The sequence below is a fragment of the Cucurbita moschata genome, unplaced genomic scaffold, assembly GCF_002738365.1.
Source record: "Cucurbita moschata cultivar Rifu unplaced genomic scaffold, Cmos_1.0 Cmo_Scf00043, whole genome shotgun sequence".
Taxonomy (NCBI): domain Eukaryota; kingdom Viridiplantae; phylum Streptophyta; class Magnoliopsida; order Cucurbitales; family Cucurbitaceae; genus Cucurbita; species Cucurbita moschata.
Genome location: NW_019268559.1, coordinates 1,470,023 through 1,486,284, shown reverse-complemented (window position 1 = coordinate 1,486,284; position 16,262 = coordinate 1,470,023). Strand labels below are relative to the sequence as shown.

General features: G+C 37.8%; 5 protein-coding genes and 1 long non-coding RNA gene across 12 annotated transcripts in view; 3 read left to right on the top strand and 3 right to left on the bottom strand.

The window, feature by feature from the left end:
- Positions 1-21: 21 nt before the first annotated feature.
- Positions 22-1,684, top strand: LOC111433866 (probable F-box protein At4g22030). Its single transcript, XM_023071118.1, has one exon. The coding sequence runs from the start codon at positions 235-237 to the stop codon at positions 1,483-1,485; it is 1,251 nt and encodes a 416-aa protein (XP_022926886.1). The 5' UTR covers positions 22-234; the 3' UTR covers positions 1,486-1,684.
- A 167-nt stretch (positions 1,685-1,851) lies between these two features.
- Positions 1,852-4,134, top strand: LOC111433871. The gene is made up of 7 exons (XM_023071125.1): positions 1,852-2,028; positions 2,420-2,687; positions 2,786-2,908; positions 2,995-3,153; positions 3,342-3,514; positions 3,663-3,768; positions 3,907-4,134. Exons 2-7 carry the CDS (start codon positions 2,481-2,483, stop codon positions 3,934-3,936), a joined length of 798 nt encoding a protein of 265 aa, XP_022926893.1. The 5' UTR covers positions 1,852-2,028; positions 2,420-2,480; the 3' UTR covers positions 3,937-4,134.
- Positions 4,135-4,455: 321 nt separating this feature from the next.
- On the bottom strand, positions 4,456-7,722 carry LOC111433863 (U3 small nucleolar RNA-associated protein 6 homolog). Its single transcript, XM_023071115.1, has 6 exons — positions 7,222-7,722; positions 6,398-7,051; positions 5,706-6,146; positions 5,346-5,518; positions 5,028-5,211; positions 4,456-4,683 (listed from the first exon to the last, which is right to left on the bottom strand). Exons 1-6 carry the CDS (start codon positions 7,624-7,626, stop codon positions 4,591-4,593), a joined length of 1,950 nt encoding a protein of 649 aa, XP_022926883.1. The 5' UTR covers positions 7,627-7,722; the 3' UTR covers positions 4,456-4,590.
- A 788-nt stretch (positions 7,723-8,510) lies between these two features.
- Positions 8,511-11,724, bottom strand: LOC111433904 (protein PHOSPHATE STARVATION RESPONSE 1-like). 4 transcript variants are annotated; one of them, XM_023071171.1, is made up of 7 exons: positions 11,162-11,724; positions 10,330-10,555; positions 10,145-10,221; positions 9,992-10,031; positions 9,748-9,835; positions 9,385-9,487; positions 8,511-8,870 (listed from the first exon to the last, which is right to left on the bottom strand). In XM_023071171.1, the coding sequence occupies exons 1-7, from the start codon at positions 11,189-11,191 to the stop codon at positions 8,679-8,681; spliced, it is 756 nt and encodes a 251-aa protein (XP_022926939.1). In that variant the 5' UTR covers positions 11,192-11,724; the 3' UTR covers positions 8,511-8,678. The 4 variants fall into 4 exon arrangements, with proteins under 4 accessions (XP_022926939.1, XP_022926938.1, XP_022926941.1 ...); XM_023071170.1 differs by having other exon boundaries at positions 9,992-10,046; positions 11,162-11,723; XM_023071173.1 differs by having other exon boundaries at positions 9,992-10,046; positions 10,330-10,481; positions 11,162-11,246.
- Positions 11,686-12,491, top strand: LOC111433908. The gene is made up of 2 exons (XR_002708882.1): positions 11,686-11,771; positions 11,924-12,491. It is a non-coding gene; the product is annotated as an uncharacterized LOC111433908 (long non-coding RNA).
- A 445-nt stretch (positions 12,492-12,936) lies between these two features.
- Positions 12,937-16,262, bottom strand: part of LOC111433903 (arogenate dehydratase/prephenate dehydratase 1, chloroplastic-like) — a 4,196-nt gene continuing 870 nt past the window's right edge. The window contains exons 2-12 of one of the 4 annotated variants that reach the window (XR_002708877.1): positions 16,052-16,116; positions 15,883-15,975; positions 15,604-15,804; positions 15,375-15,455; positions 15,186-15,281; positions 14,794-14,871; positions 14,631-14,720; positions 14,471-14,538; positions 14,150-14,231; positions 13,769-13,913; positions 12,937-13,089 (exon numbers count right to left, since the gene is read on the bottom strand). Coding sequence is in view for 1 of the 4 variants with exons in the window: in XM_023071169.1 (XP_022926937.1) it covers positions 13,860-13,913; positions 14,150-14,231; positions 14,471-14,538; positions 14,631-14,720; positions 14,794-14,871; positions 15,186-15,281; positions 15,375-15,455; positions 15,604-15,804; positions 15,883-15,975; positions 16,052-16,116 (908 nt within the window). In the remaining 3 variants the exon portion in view is untranslated. Of the gene's footprint in view, positions 13,090-13,377; positions 13,398-13,499; positions 13,914-14,149; positions 14,232-14,470; positions 14,547-14,630; positions 14,721-14,793; positions 14,872-15,185; positions 15,282-15,374; positions 15,456-15,603; positions 15,805-15,882; positions 15,976-16,051; positions 16,117-16,262 lie in introns of those variants that run through there. The other 3 variants (XR_002708878.1, XM_023071169.1, XR_002708879.1) reach the window with 3 other exon arrangements.

Below are 16,262 nucleotides of genomic sequence, written 5' to 3'. Positions count from 1 at the left end.
TGACATTAACACGACGTCGTTTCACCCATTACAATAGAATAGAGAGAAGATATAATATTTTTCAACGAATGAAAAGAGGGAACGAGTCAGGAGTCAGCAAACGGGCCGAGTCAATTCAGCCCGGATTCTGAATTTCTTCGTATCTGAATTCTGACCCTTCAATTCGTATACTCTATAAAACCACCCCACCACCATTGCCACTCCAATTCAAGAAGCTCTGTAATTCTTCCAACAATGGCTTCCTTACCAGCTTCATCTCTCCTCTCATCTTCCTCTTCTTCAAGAAGAACAATTATCCAAGCTGCAATTCACGTCCCAAAGCTTCCCAATCTCAGAATCTCAGTTCCCGGCCTCCCTAAAACTTCCACCAACTCCATTAAACTCGTTGAACAGCTTTCCTTGAATGAACCCATCAATGTCATTCCCAGCGAATCCCTTTTCACGTCCACAGCACACCTCCACGCTATCTTACAGGCAGTAGCCGACCGGGTCGAAATGCACAACAACATTGGCCAACAGCGAGATAATTGGAATTCCCTTTTGCTTAATTCCATTAACGCGATCACTCTTACCGCCTCCGCCCTGGCAGCCGGTGCATCCGCTGCCGGAGCCGTTGGCGCTCCTCTTTTGGCTTTGAAATTGTCGTCGGCTCTGCTTTTCTCTGCCGCAACAGGGATGTTGGTGATGATGAACAAGATCCAGCCTTCACAGCTGGCTGAGGAGCAACGAAATGCGGCTAGATTGTTTAAACAGCTCCAAAACCAAATCCAAAGTTTGATTATGGTTGGAGCTCCCACTCAAACTGACGTCGATTCCACCATGGCAAGAGTCTTGGCGCTTGATAAAGCATACCCACTTCCATTACTTGGTGTAATGCTCGAAAAATTTCCCAAAACCTTCAAGCCGGCTTCATGGTGGCCTAATTCTTCTAATTACAAAGCTAAGACAAAGAATGAAAGGGCCCATTTTGATGGAAAGCAACATGAAAGGTTTAATGGATGGAGTCATCAACTTGAGGCCGAAATGAGAGAGGTAGTTGAAATCATAAAGACAAAAGACGCAGAAGAGTATGTCAGACTTGGGAATTTAGCTTTGAAGATTAACAAAACTTTAGCCATCTCGGGACCACTCCTCATCGGCATTGCGGCTTTAAGCTCTGCTATTGTGGGTGATTGGTCAGTGGTGGCAGCGGTGGCCGGATCTTTGGCCGCCGCCGTGAATTCGTTTGAACACGGAGGACAAATTGGGATGGTGTTTGAGATGTATAGAAACTCCGCCGGCTTCTTGGGGCTATTGGAAGAATCCATTAACGGGACGCTAGAGGAGGCAGATTGGGAGAAAAGGGAAAATGGGCAAGTCTTTGAAACGAAGGTGGCTTTGAAATTGGGGAGAAGCTTATCTCAGTTGAGACAATTGGCTTCTAAATCAGCTGCTGCTAGACAAGAAGGGATTTCAATTGATGAGTTTGCTAGCAAACTGTTCTGATTCTTTTTCTTAGAAGTTTTGATTCGTTGATTCTTTGAGATGGGAAATGTTCTGTCCATCCAATCATTTAAAGAGAACAACATTATTTATTTATTTATTTATAATTTACTTAAACTATAATCCTATGGTTTAATTTATATATATTATATATCCAATCATACAAATCATATAAGAACAAATTTCCAATATTTAAAAATACATGATCTCCATTTAAACCTTTTCTAAATTATATAAACCCAATTTGTAATTCAACGAAAAAGAATCGTCCAAAGGATTCGAACTGGGGTGGCGGATAAGCCAAGAAGAGGAAAATGAAAGGAAAACAAGAGTTTAATTTTATGGGGGTGTTGGGGAACCATTCGAAAAATTGGTGGCTTTGGATTCATTTACGATCATCCCTCAGATTCTTTGTCCACTAAATTACACAGATATTATTATGGAGTTCAATTCCCAAATACATCACTGCTTTGCCTGTCTTTCTCAACTAAATCACAATTGCTTCTTCTTCTCTTCGCATTTGATCTTCATCTACATCTTCACCAGGTTGGTCCCTTCGATTTCTTGCGTAATTTGTCTATCTTAATTTGTTAGAATCGGTTTCGGATGTTCTTGATAGTAAAGGAAATGGGCATTCGATTATGGATGTGATTGTTCAAATTCCATGGCCCTAGAAATGAACCTTGTGAAGAAAGAAATGTTAGACAGGATGAGTTTCGTTATTTGCTTGCTTGCTTCGTGGCTGGGTCAATGAAGTGCTTTTTATTTGGTAAATAGTAATCGTAGTAAGGATGATAATCCCTCTTTGATTTGTATAAATTTCATTTTTGGTGAATGATATTCATTCCTTCATTCATCAAAATGTATGGAATCCAGTTTTGAACTCCATTGTTGGTGGTGTTTTGGGATTTGATTTTATGTTCTCTTTCCTTTTCAGTTTTAAGGGTTTAGTATCCTTTCTTGCATCTGTTTGAAGGAAGCTGTATAATGGTTCAGTCATGTTGACGGTATATGCTCCGGGAGCTAACAAGAAATTTCTGGCATGTCTAGACTCTATTTCGCTGCTTGAGAATTCTCATGCTAATTCTCTTAGTTCTCTAAAGAGTTCTTGCAACAGCACTCTACACAATCCCTCATCTTTTAAAAGGTGTGGTCAATTATATACTCCTTGTGTTTTGAGCCGTTTCACTTCCAGAAGATGGCTAGTAAGTAGCTATCGAATTCCAGATTGAGTTTTGACATTTTCAGATTCTTATGCCTCAGGATTTGGAATAAATGACATATGTTTCTTTGAATATTTCAGTGCTGCTCGGATAGTTCCCCATCTCCTTCAGATGATGAATATCGCTCTTCACGCAACATAGCTATCAGTTTGTTTAGGCGATATCGGAATTTTGTTGACCGAGGAGGCAGTGACAACCTAAAGGTGCATTCTGTAGTTGAAGTGATCCTTCCTTTTCTTGTGAGATCTGTCTGCTGTCTTCTTAAATTAACATGTCTGGTACTTATCAGGATTTCATTAGTGCTGGGGTGAATGCATATGCACTTGGTTGTACTGATGAAGGTTTAAGAAAGGAACTTATTGATATGAAGAAATCTGGTCTTCAAATTGAAATAATGCAGAGTTGTGGTGGAATCACTGGTTTAAAATCCAAAATTATCTCAGAGGAGGTATGTTACGCCCCGTCGATATGAACAAGCTTGTTTCATTGGCCATGCTAATGTTCTTCATGGATATTTCTGTTTGACGTTTGTGCAATTTCCTGAATCTCGATTCTTGCTAAACTGCAAAGTTACCTTCATAGAGGGTGTGAATGAAACTTCATTATGTGCCTTTTTCCTTATTTCTCTTTGTGCAGATTGAAGAATGCATTCTGTGGCTAAGCATTGTATTCATCACCATCTTGTGTACACCACAACCAACTGTAGTTAGATGGTCATCTACACCTCCGGTGTCAGATGAAGTAAGGCTACAGTGGAAAGGCTTCTGTGCTCTCATTGCCAATGCATATTATGTGCGAGGCATGGCATGGTAAGGTGCTCTTTATATCATTTCTCACATCTCAATTAGTGTTGTTTGTGAACTGCTCATTCGTAATGAAATGAGCTATTAATTGTATCCATACTAGAGAATAACCATTTAGGCTTTATCTAGACTCCTTTTGTTATTTTTTATGAAGGCTGCCTGTAAACACCCTACAACTTGAGCAAATGGCAGTGGTGGGAAGAGCGGAGGAACCTTCAGTTGTTGCTAGCCGAATGCTTCTAGTGTTCAGCACACTTGAGGTATGTCTGAAACTGCTACAAGCTCCATGGATTATCCGCTACCCAGTATTTCAATACCCATGTTTTTCTTCTTTGTCTGTTATACAAGTTATTATGCAGCAATGAGGCATTGAAGTTTCATTATTGTGATATGTGCAGGTAGTTAGTCCACAATGGCCTAAAGTATAGACATGCAGAGATCGTGAATCAGATTTACTCGACCTTTTCTCTGGTTCAATTTGTAGCAAATTTGCAAATTATTCTTAAGAGCCATTTTTTCCTTTCAAATGATATTTATTGTCACAGTTCATACATGTCACGATATTCCCATCGGAATAGAATACAGCTCTTATAAATTATTACCATATCTACTACCCCATTATCAGATGTTTGCTTCTCATGAATGCCAATCACAGGTGGAAAATTAATTTTTGCTTCTTGAACCCCTACAGATAATTACATGAACAGTTCTAAGTACTGAACTTCCATGGATCATCGACAATATTATCTGAGAAGTTTGACTTTGCATCTGCATATTTCATCAAATTTGCTCTGAAAAACCACAAAATCGGGTAGGAGGAAGGAGGAGCTAGAGAACTAGGAAGCATTTCCTGTTGGGACTATTATTCTGATAAAAGATTGTGTTTTTTGCATCTTTGTGCATGGACTGTTATGCATCAACTGCAGGATATAGATATGAGAAATATATTTCATCGGCTAATGCTCCTTTGGGGTATAAATGAAATCTATATCTGTTTCTAATCGCCAACATTCAATCAATTATCCATGCTACATAAAAGGTCAAAATTGATTTGATAAATATACAACAAAAAAGAATTAAAATCACAAATCAGAGGAAGTGGCAAGTGCTGTAGAATCTTTTAATGTTTTCCTTGCACGCCAACGAATTGCAGCTGCAGTTTCTGATGATCCCATCTGTAAAATCAGCAGGAACAAGAAAGAACTCATGAACATGGAGGATAAGTGGATAACGCAATCATGTAAAATGTGACCGGAAAAACAGCAAAGGTGTGATTCATTTCTTCAGCCATAAGCACTAGTTCAAAAGGCTAAAGTCCTGTATTTCTCCTAAAGAATGAAGGAAAGCCCATCTAATGAAATGAAAATGATGGTGGATTTATACACAGAACGGTTATACTGAATCAATGGTGAACGAATATAAAATAGTATGATTTCGTACGCATATCTGTGAGGGATCAAAAAGAAAAAACCATTAAGCTGTCATGTACATTTCCATTATATAGAAACTTAAAGGTTACCTTGGATTCCATTATGTAGTACTCTTGCCACAAACTAACATCTTGGCCATAAGTTGCAAGTGCAGATTCAAATAGCTTTCGAGCACTTGCAAGACCATTTTTATCCCCTGCAGATGCAAGATTGGATTCCAGCTGAATACACGTTCGGTATATAGCAAGCCCTGGATGCGGTAATCCAAGAAATCTGTTGAAACAAGGAAAAAAAGGGTTTTCAGAAACTGAACTGGGAAACTTTGTAAAGCAGATTTCTTATATCATGGAGAACCACTAAACAAAAAATCTTATAAAAAAAAGAATTCTCTGGTGTCGATGACATACTTCTTATACACTTCTCTTGTACGCTGAATTCCATCTTTTTGTAGAACGAAATCAACAATGGCTGACGAGAGTGAGAACCCATCCTCACTGCCACCAGATTTAGCCAATGCTAAAAGAGAAATTTCCACCAATTGGTCAAAATAATGACTTTGATTCGCAAAAAACTTCAGGACCTGAAATGGGTAAACCAAAATAATAAGGGCTCTGAGTTCTAGTTTCTAATTACCACATCATCTCAAAGTCAAATATTTTGAATAAATTAAACGTGTACGCTAGAGTGACCCATGCCATGAAATCAGATTCATGGAAAGATCGACATTGTTTAGCAGAAAACTGAATATATCAGGGTGGCAGATATACCGTTAGCCACAGGCTCCCTGATTCTGAAACTGGGAAATCTCTCAGAACCTCTTTTGTCAGTTCAAAGATGGACTTCAGATCACTTGGAGAAGGAGAATCCTTCAAAATGGATTTTATTTCTGTGGAGACTCTCAATACCCATAACTTGACAGAATTCGAAAGTTTTCCACTGCAAAGTCTTTCGGCAAGCTTCCGTGCTTCATCCAATTTCCCAAGTTGCAAATAAAACGAAACATATTGGCAAGCTAAATCGTCTGTAATATGTCCTAAAGTTAGAGCCTTTTCATACACCATCAAGAGTCGTGAAGTAGTGTTCATAGTACAACTAGATAACCCAGACGATTGTTCTTCCTTAACAGAAGTAATGATGTTCATCAAAAACTCCACATACAAGCTAAACATTGCAGATGAAGGCACATGCTCTAAGCCTTCCTCGTAGACCTGTTGTTATAAGTATGGAAAAAGCAACCTTAGACACTCAATAGAGATAAAGCAGGCACATAAGTCATATGCATAATTTTCATTTAGCATGTTTTGTGTAAATAAATATCATACGTCCTTCAAAGCTAGTAATTTTTTAAAATAAAGAAATATTATATGCTTTCTTAAACTACCAATAATCATCAATGAATAAAGTGATAGACATAAGATAACTATGCAGATTCGAAATCCATCATGCATAAAATTCATACCTGGACAGCTTTTTCAATCCGAGAGTTTTCCTTTTTATCACTCATTCCCTGTACATCATCGGGATTATACTGAAGTCTAGCCAGCCAGTCCCAATATTGTGGTTCTGTACCGAAGTCTCTTTTTATATCCTGTAATATTTTAGAGTGCAATTCTTCTGAATGAGCTAAATCCATTGCTTCCAGTATCTCCAAGACACGCTTTCTCAGGCTAAAACTAGAAGGAAGTGCTTCAATTGCACCATTGTAGATAGTTTCTAAAATGTTTGAACCCTGCTCTCGAAACAAATCTAATTTATTTTTCGACTCCGTTTCACCGACTGATCCATCATTATCTTCTCTATCCTCACCAATTGACATAAATAAATCTTTATTTTCCTCTCTCCACTGTTTATCCTCGGCAGCTTTATTTTCACGGACTAGACTTCCCTCGTCCTCTCCAAGGGCAACCTTTCGAGCCTTCAACTTATTAAGATAAGTAAGCTCCATCCGTAGATATTCAACCCACAGATCCTCTGAAGTTGGACAAACCCTCAGACCACTTAACATAAGTGAACGTGCTGCATCCACATTGGTATCATGATCAAACTCCCAAGCAGCAGCATATACCCAGACCCCTGGAACTTTTGGGTGAAACCTAATCAGCTGAGCGAGAACCTGCAAAAGTTGGAAGAAAAACGATTGATATCGACACAAATAACTCAACTACCCTCGTTTCGTCTCAGTCTACAACAAAAGGCCCAGAATCAAAATGTACATCAATTTCTCCCCTTCTATGTATAAACATGAACGGCAACTATATTCAATCTGAAAGAGGAATATATTACCTTCTTCATTCTCCCGTTCTTTTGTGCTCTACAAAACTCGAGATAGCGAAACCAAAGATCAATATCACCCTTATACCTAGAAACTGCAAGCCGATAAATGTACAAGATCCTTTTCACACAAGCGAAGTCGGAGACAGATTTTCTCATCTTTTTATTTCCCTGCTTCTTAAGCTCACGAGATACTGCCTTCTTCCTGAGACGCCGAAGCGAGTCCAAATGGGTCTCGTAATCGATATAGGCCACATAGTCCTGCTTAAGCGGACAAGGTCGTTTGAGACGGTACTCAAACTTGCGCCGCTGCTTTACAATCTCGGCAATCTCTCGCCGGGAGAAGAGGCCACGTTGCTCAAGGTCATCGAGCTCGTCGAGCATGCCCTCGAGTCGGAACTGCACAACGTCCGCCATGGTCGAGCTGGGTACGAGAGGACTCGGAGGTAATGGAGCTAAACGATGGAGGAGGGCTTCACTCTCGGAGACGGCTTTAGGGCGGCGATACAGAAAGGTTATGAAGAAACGAACAGAACGTCGTAAATGACTTTTGCTTATGGGCCGGCCCATGAAAGATACTTAAAATGTTGAGCCCAATTCTTCGCTATTTTTCCATGTCTTGTTCTTTTTCTTTTCGAATTTGAGATCCATTCATCAAATTATTTGCAAATAAATCATTCTTTAAAAAAATTCGATGGATGGAATTATTTCTTAATATTTGATATACTTATAAATATATTCAGCTTTTTCTATTAATATTTTATTTAATTTATATTAAATTTTGTAAATATCTTTGCTGGACGTAAACAACTAAATGTGACTTTATTATTTTCACACATTTTAGTATATTCACATTTGGTTTATAATTTTCAATCTTTTTTTTTTAATAATTATAATTTAACGATCATAATTTTTTAAAAATGCCTCATGTAAATGAAATTTATCACAATATAAATAACCATTCAACAGAGTAAGATAAAAAGAATAATGCATAAGGGAGAAGGGCAAAAAGATAGAATATTTGTAATTTATACATTTTATAAATATTTTGGAAAAGACACTTTTATCCCCTAACAAACTTTCAGATATTTCCCACTATCACATTTAATATGTTTGAAAAAAGACATGAAAAAGTAAGGAATAATAATTCCCCCTAAAAAAAATAAAATAAAACTCCATAAAGTCGTGATAAAATAATAATAATAATAAATAAATAAAGCTTGTCTCGTCTCGTGCGAGGGCTTGCTTCTTAATTTGTATTATTTTAATGGTATTATAAAATAAATAAAACTTGACTATAGATATAACAAAATAAGGAGGCTTTATACCAAAGTTTTATTATAAAATGATTTCATGAAATAAGGAAGTGATGAAGCAGGAAGAACTCGTGAATGAGATATATTTTCTGAGTTTGATTTCAAGTGTTTGGTGGAACCTGCAACATTTTTATATCCGACTGGCTGTTGAGTTCAAGCAAGACTAAGCTCGAGAGACACATCATTAACATCAGAATTCGCAGCTTTACTCAGTATCAATGGCTGGAAAGACCTTAAGCTCAGACATAGAGACATTGTTTCATAGCCAACTCTCTCTACAGCGTTGCTATGACCCAACCTTTTCAAATCTTCATGGCTCTTCGAACTCCCAAAACAATCTTGTTCCTGAAAATAGGAGCATAGTTTATAATAAACTGAACTTAGTTCCGTTTCTTGTTTTTAATATTTCTTGTTTCTTCAACCGCCCAACACACTAAGTATAAAATGTCTTTTTTGGGTTTTTTCTTTTGGGATTTCCCTCAAAATTTTAAAACGACTGCACTAGATAGAAGTTTCCACGTCCTCATAAGGAATGCTTCGTTCCCTACTCCACCCCACTCGGGGGTCAACGTCTTTGCTGGCACACCGCTCAGTGTCGGACTCTGATACCATTTGTAACACCGCTAGCCGATATTATCACTCCCCTCGTGATTTTAAAACACGTCCATAGGAGGAGGGAGAGGTTTCTACATTCTTATAAGGAATGTTTCGTTTCTCTCTCAAACCAATGTGAGGAATCACAAGAAAACAAAATTGGGTTTAAACTAGAAACAAAAATAGTTACTTTAGCAAACAAATCCGAGTGGTTTGATGAAGAATCTTGAATATGAATATGAGAAAGTACAGAGCGAGAGAGTACCTGAACAGTGCACCGTTTTGTTATGTCCTTGAAGATGAGGTAAGAATTTGGTTTCTTCTCTTTACACTTTCTTTGTTCATTTGATATCTCTTGCTTCTCTTTCCTGGAAAAGAAACTTTCTCTGTAAATCGATCTAATGATCGAAAAAAGCATATATCCCCTCTTCTTCCCCTTATCAGCCTAACAACACCCTCCCCTTCCTAAAGTTGCAAACACTGTTCATCATGTATGCATGAGATATAAAATAGTGCTTTTACTATTGCTTGCCATCTAGTGTATGATTCTTTCCTTGAAAGACCTTCTGGTATTATATATATGCCAAACTTCATTGCAGTAATCAAGAGTATGGAGAGAATCACAAACCGAGCAAGTTTCTGATGGATGAAGCGACGTCCATGGAGCTGGTCAGGAAGTTGATGCCCTGGAACCTCATGGTTGTTGAGTTTTTTCACTGTCACAAGGAGCAAGCATATATTATGTTATATTTGCAGTTTTTGACTTAAAAATCTGACTATGACCAGGGTGATCGATGCTTGTTCAAGAATATAAGCATAAACATACAGGAACAGAGGTTGTAAACTTGAAATAAGAAATAGGAATGAAGAACCTTGAGGCGTTTCTTGCTCCTGTTTTGAGCTCCTATACATCTGTCCATGGCAAACCTAAGCATTATTAAACTAATTAAGAACGTTCATAAGCTGCCAGCAGAAGAGGAGAGAAAAAGGGTAACAACGAATCATAAAAAGCTACAAATCTGCACCTGTAGATGGCTTTTTACGTGAGATATGGTAAGACCATTCACATTCATTATCTGTAATACCATCTTTGGAGTAGCTCCTGCAAGAAAAACCAAAAAATGTTTCATTTGAATATCAGAAGAGTAAAAATGAAGAGGAAAAAGAAGAGAACTTGACAGAGATTCATGATGGATTAGCTCAAGCTTACTCTCTTCTCCACCCAGGCGTTCAACTGCATGAACAAAGCAGCGATGGAGATCAGGCGTCCATCTTAATCTGGGCATTTTGGACCGAACATAAGGTCTAACCATGGGGGGTCTGAAGTTGATATCATGGAAACTGCTGCTCAATACTCTCCGCCTAGAAACCCTCATGTTAAGTTGAATAATGATTATGTTGATGCATAAGTCTTGAAGGGGACGTGGAAAAAGACCCTTAAAAAGAGTACCAAGCTCAGTTCAAACCCACTTTATGCCTCATAGAGAGAGAGAATGAAACAGCAGAAGTAGACGATAATAAATAGTATGTGAGATTCTGTTGCATTCATTTGGCCTTTTGTGCTGCTTTTCGCAACTCAGAAGGGACCGTTTAGTCTCCATGGTGTTTGATTGGGAAATGGAAAGTTTGGAGAGGCAGAATTTCTGGCCTGCTCTTTATTCAACTATATCTATGATTGGGTGAAAACAGATGGCTGAAAAAACTGAAAAAGTTGTCCCCAATTTTCTTAGGGGATATAATTTCTTCATTCTGGACATTCTTTTGGTCCTCTTTTCAGACATTCCTTTGGCATCAAGTTACAAAAAAAATGCAGTAGATGTAAGTGTAAGCAACCCAAATCCCACCAATCATATGCTGCAACCAATATACCCAACACCGTTTCTGATAATTCCACAGTAATCAAACTCAAGAATTCTAATGTTTTTACTTTATGAAGATAGATACTTGATCATTAAGTAACGGAGGCGTACAAAAAGCATCAATGGGAGAAATTCATCCATGGATATATGACGAAAGCAGTGCATGTCTTTAAGGAAACATACCAAAAAGCCACTGTTGAAAGCGAGCCTCATAATTCCGGTTGCGACTTTTCATCGAACACCTTATACGCAGTGGGCCTGGAATGCCTCGATGCAACCGTGTGTTGGACACGCAGACCATGCTTAGCAAATAGCATGTCATAATTTCCTCGCACAGTAACACGTCGGTCAGGAAATGGCGCAGTGGGCGTGGACTGGGAAGACTTCCGTTGCAGTTGCGTAAAAGTAAGGTGTAAGCATAGACGTAAGCATAATATATGCAATTTCCATTCCCATAGACGCGAACAAATTTGGGGGGAAAGGAAAATGTGGGCGTCGGTGTTGGGGCTCGGCCTCTGCGGTAAAAGACGGTCTCAAATTGGAGAATATTCTCTGAAAATGGGCATTGGCAGAGGAGCAAGAAACAGATATTGGAATCCTAAGCGAAGGAATTATGGCGGAGTTGGACTTCATACACCCCGTTTGTCCGAATGTAGAAAACCTTTCAAAAGCTGATTCAAATCCATTAATTCTTCGGGACGTTCATTCCTGAAAATCTGAAGAAAGCAAACCAAAGCAGCCAGATGGAGAGATCTCTACACAAAGAACACCAATTTCTGCACAAATCACAGAGGTAAGTCTTTTTTATATTTGTCTACAGGGAATGATGTCGACAAGAACAGATGCCGATTGTATCCAGGCTTCTTTAGACTGATAGATTAAGTAAAATTTTGTAACTCAACCGATTGTTTAAAATCATAAGAACAGAGAAATTTGACTATGCAGGCCATCCTTAGATTAAGATTCAAATACGTCATGTTCTGAAGGTAGAGGATAGGTGTAGATGTCCTCTAACTCTTTCATCCATTTCAATTTAACGTCATGAACACTAGTGATGACAAGATTTGAGATACCGACTCGAGTGGAGGCAGCGAAGTTCCACTTGATGTGGACATGAGGATGTCATTCAGATACCGACTCTACATTCGGCTTCTATTGCTATGCAATCTATGAGCATCTTTTAGAATGTATCAGAAGCACACAATCAATCTGGAACAGGTAGTTGTTTGAAATCCAACTTACTCACAATGCATTCTTCAACCATGTTGCAGTAAATTGATCCACTGTCTCATGGCTTAGAATTTATGAATTCGATATCAATATATGATTTTGGTATGCCATTTATTGCGTTTCTACAAGTATGCGTTGAGAGGTTTGGTTGCAGCTATGTGGGGTCATTATTAATATTTCACTTGATTCAAACAAACCATAGAGAATGGTAGAGGAAACAGCATGGCCCTACAGTTTTGTCTCCTCGTCTTTTCATTTAATGGCAAATGAACATGGTTCCATTTCAAGGAGACTCTTAGTTCGTGAGCCCAAATCTTTTCTCAAAAGGTTGCTTTTTTTTCCGATTTTTGAAGCCCATGGCATCCTTTGTTTTTTCTTTTTTTCTCCTATATTTCTATCACTTCTTTCTCCAATTATTCTTGTATTGACTTATATATATATATATATTGTTCAATTATTTATTATTGTTTCTATTCTTAGTTCTTCCCATAAATGAAAATTAAATCAAAATTACATCTAATTACGAAAAACTAATAATAAGATAACATTTTTCATGCAATACAACACATATATTCTACTTATAGACATTGTTTTCACAGCATTATACAAAACTTTGGTCTCTCCTAAAAAAATTTAAAGATTAAACTTGTAACTCAATTAAATATTTAATAATAAAAAAAGGGTAAGTTTTGGAAAATATATTGAAAAGGGAGTTCGTGTTGTCTCCCCCTGCAACTGTTGTAGGCGTGCGACACTTGGGTATGATCTCGCTCTGCAACTCCTTCATCCTCTCCTCTAGAGCGAAGTTACTATTTCCTTTCTCCTTTTTGGGGGAAAGAATTCCTTTGAATATCTGGTGTGTTTTGTGGGGTGCACACCAACTGTTTGTAGAAAGTTCTCAAAGATGTGTGATATAAAGAAATCAAATTTGAGATAGAAATGTTATTAATCCAAGCAGTGTTCAAAGTTACTAACATATCGTATGTACCCTACATTTATCTGCCATGTCTATTTCACCATGCTCTTGCATATCTCTGATTGTGGTGTCGGATTAAGCACTCTGTCCAAGTGATGCTTCGTGTTGGTGATTTGGAACCCTCTATCAAGTTTTATGAGAAGGTATCCCATTCCAAGCTTACTATCCTACAAGTTGGATTACTTCTAAGGGCTGCTTTCAATGTTAACACACCTGTAGTGTTTTGAGATCAAGGCCCTATTAAGGATAAAACAAAATATGTTTTTGAAGACTTGTTAATACACTCAACCATGGAAATTATCAAGCATAATCATGAACAAAACGAGTCCTCCTCTTATTTGTATGTTCTATGTTTTGTAGGTTTCTAGGAATTGCATTTTTCATCTTCCAGGACAAGCCAAAAGTAACATTTAGCAAGTGAAATCCTTAACAGAAAGAAAGCTTAATCCGTGCACCTTCCATTTTGATCAAGTTATACATATACAAGTCTTCCTATAACCATGGATATTGCTAAAAGAATGATGAAGTGAGAATGCCAGGGAAGGATTCTGCTAAAAAAAAAGTTTATCCTTGTTGCAACTGACCTCTCATTTATCCCAGAACCCGAATCTGGCATTGCTTTCCGCCAGACCGGAAATAAACGACACACTTTTCTCTGTATAAGATGACGAGTAATCAAACTTTGTCAACTGGATAACATCCAAGAACTCGGAGAAACCTTGCAAATTCCTGCAAGATAATGCTTTTCTGTAAGGCCTTGGTAAAAAAGAAAATTTGTTCTTAATATTAGATGGTTGCCTTTCTTTCTAGGCAACTCAAAAGTTGATATTTAAAAAGCATGACATTACGACTACTGAAGTGAGAAATATAACACATGACTGCTGGTTGGAATGTACAATAAGATCCTTACAAATGAAGAGTGGAAAATTAACCTTCCCTTAACCCACAAATTATAATGGACAGACCTGTAGATGTGCCATAGCACTTTGAGCTCGGGGTTCCATCATTGAAGCTTCAAAGTCTATGTAAAAGAGATAATCAAAATATCTGCCAACAGCAAGATGGTAAGCTTTCATCATAAACCTTTTAACCCGATCATAAGTTGCCTTTTAAGAAATAAAGACTAAAGCAGTTGTATGTGGACAAGCTAAAAGCTTTTATAGCCTTCCAATGGTTATTGAGTATTAACTTTTATTAATGACAATTTTCTAGTCAACTTCTAGCATTAACTACATGTTTAATGATGATTGTTCCAAAATTTCAGTATACAGTAAATTCTTACTCACTTTGCTCTTCCTTCATTGGAATCATCTACAACCCTTAGAGGACGTTGTTTCTGCGGACGACTCTCTATCTGAATGACTCCAAATAATAAGGCTAAAACTGTAAGCTTGCCAGTCACTTAAAGGCATAACAAGAATAAGTAAAATCTAACTTCAAGCATACCTTGGTCAAATTAATCTCCCGCAAGGCAAAGACTGCCAAGGCCTTGAATAGAACACCGGGTCCTTCCTCAAGAGTAAAGACAATGCTGGTCTGATGGGAAAAAAGAAAATGTATTAAATATGTATAAAGAAAGGCCATAACTAACTACCCAAGAAAATTTTACCTTGTACAGCTTATCTGTTCCCGGAATAACGGGTTCTCTTGCAAGAATCAGAAAACGAGTGATGTTATTATCATTATCCTGGCCATTTCAAATCAGGGACATATCACCTTCAAGTTCCATAAAACAGCTGGTATGTATGAACATAAACACCTAAAATGTTGCTATACGGATAATGTTTATAAGACAAGAGGAGATTACAACTTGTTCAATCAATTGTCGTATCCTGAAACATATTTTACTGCTGCGGTAGAAAAATTGTTAGAAGCTTTCATATTAAATTGGTTATTTGACAATATTATCTGTTCCTCCAGTTTTTGTCTGTTAGAGAAGGGAGAAGTACTGCAATGCAAGAGAATGAAAAATTTGACTGAGTAAATTAAAAGAAGTTTTACCTGAACATTTTCTGCAAGAATATTGAGCCCATAAATTTCTGCAGCTCGAGCACTTGCAATCGCTCCAGTGTCTCTTTTTCCACTAGAGGCCACAATCTATATAGAACTTCATAGTTGTTACTTTAAAGAGCTCTAATGTAACGCAAGATTAAATTTCTAGGAAAGAAAAATGGAGATTCCAGAAAGAACCTGAGCAGCTGTGGCAGTGTCTTCACTATTAATCCTCATAACGCCAAATGCGCTCAATGTCATCTCACATTGATCAAAAGCCTGTAGACAAGGTTGCCATAAACATATCACCAAAAGCAAGGACCAAGATCTTCCAATCTTTGAACCTCCCCATATATCAGTATGCACCAAGACTATGGTTCGAGAGAAAACAAAGACTATATAATACAGTATAAACAATAGGACCCACATGAGGATGGCTCAAAACATTCTTCAGTTGCTCCTTCCTCACACCTTGCAATCCCAAGAGACAGTGGTTAACTTGCAATTGCACTTCCCCGGCAATGTGTAACCTATGTCGAAGGAGTAAATCATAATTACGATGATTGCTTCCACCAACAGAGTTCTCAATTGGAAGAACAGCCTTTTCAACAAGCCACAATTCAACTGCCTGCAGAAAATGATCTTCACATTGTCAAAGGAACAACAGCAACAAAAAATACATCAAGTTAGAAACAAATCTATGAACCTTAAATGCAGCTTCAAAATCGTCACATGGAACTGTCTCACACTTTGGGTATGCTTTCATTGCAGCAATCTCACTATATGATCCAGGTGAACCCTACAACATGCAAATGAAGCAATGACAACTGTGCCATCGACATTCGAAAAGTAATGAAAGAACCCACGAGCTTCACCTGATATGCAACCCGAACTTTAGAACCGTCATTTGGAGAATGAAGATCGGTTGCAGATAAGGGTTCTGAATTGTTCGTGTAATGCTTAAGGATTAGCTCGGGGGACAACAACACAGAACAAAAACTAGGGAGTAGCAAAGCAGAACTATCAAACAATCTATTTAAATGAGAACTTTACTCCCAGAAAAGAAAAAAAAAAAAAAAAAAAAAA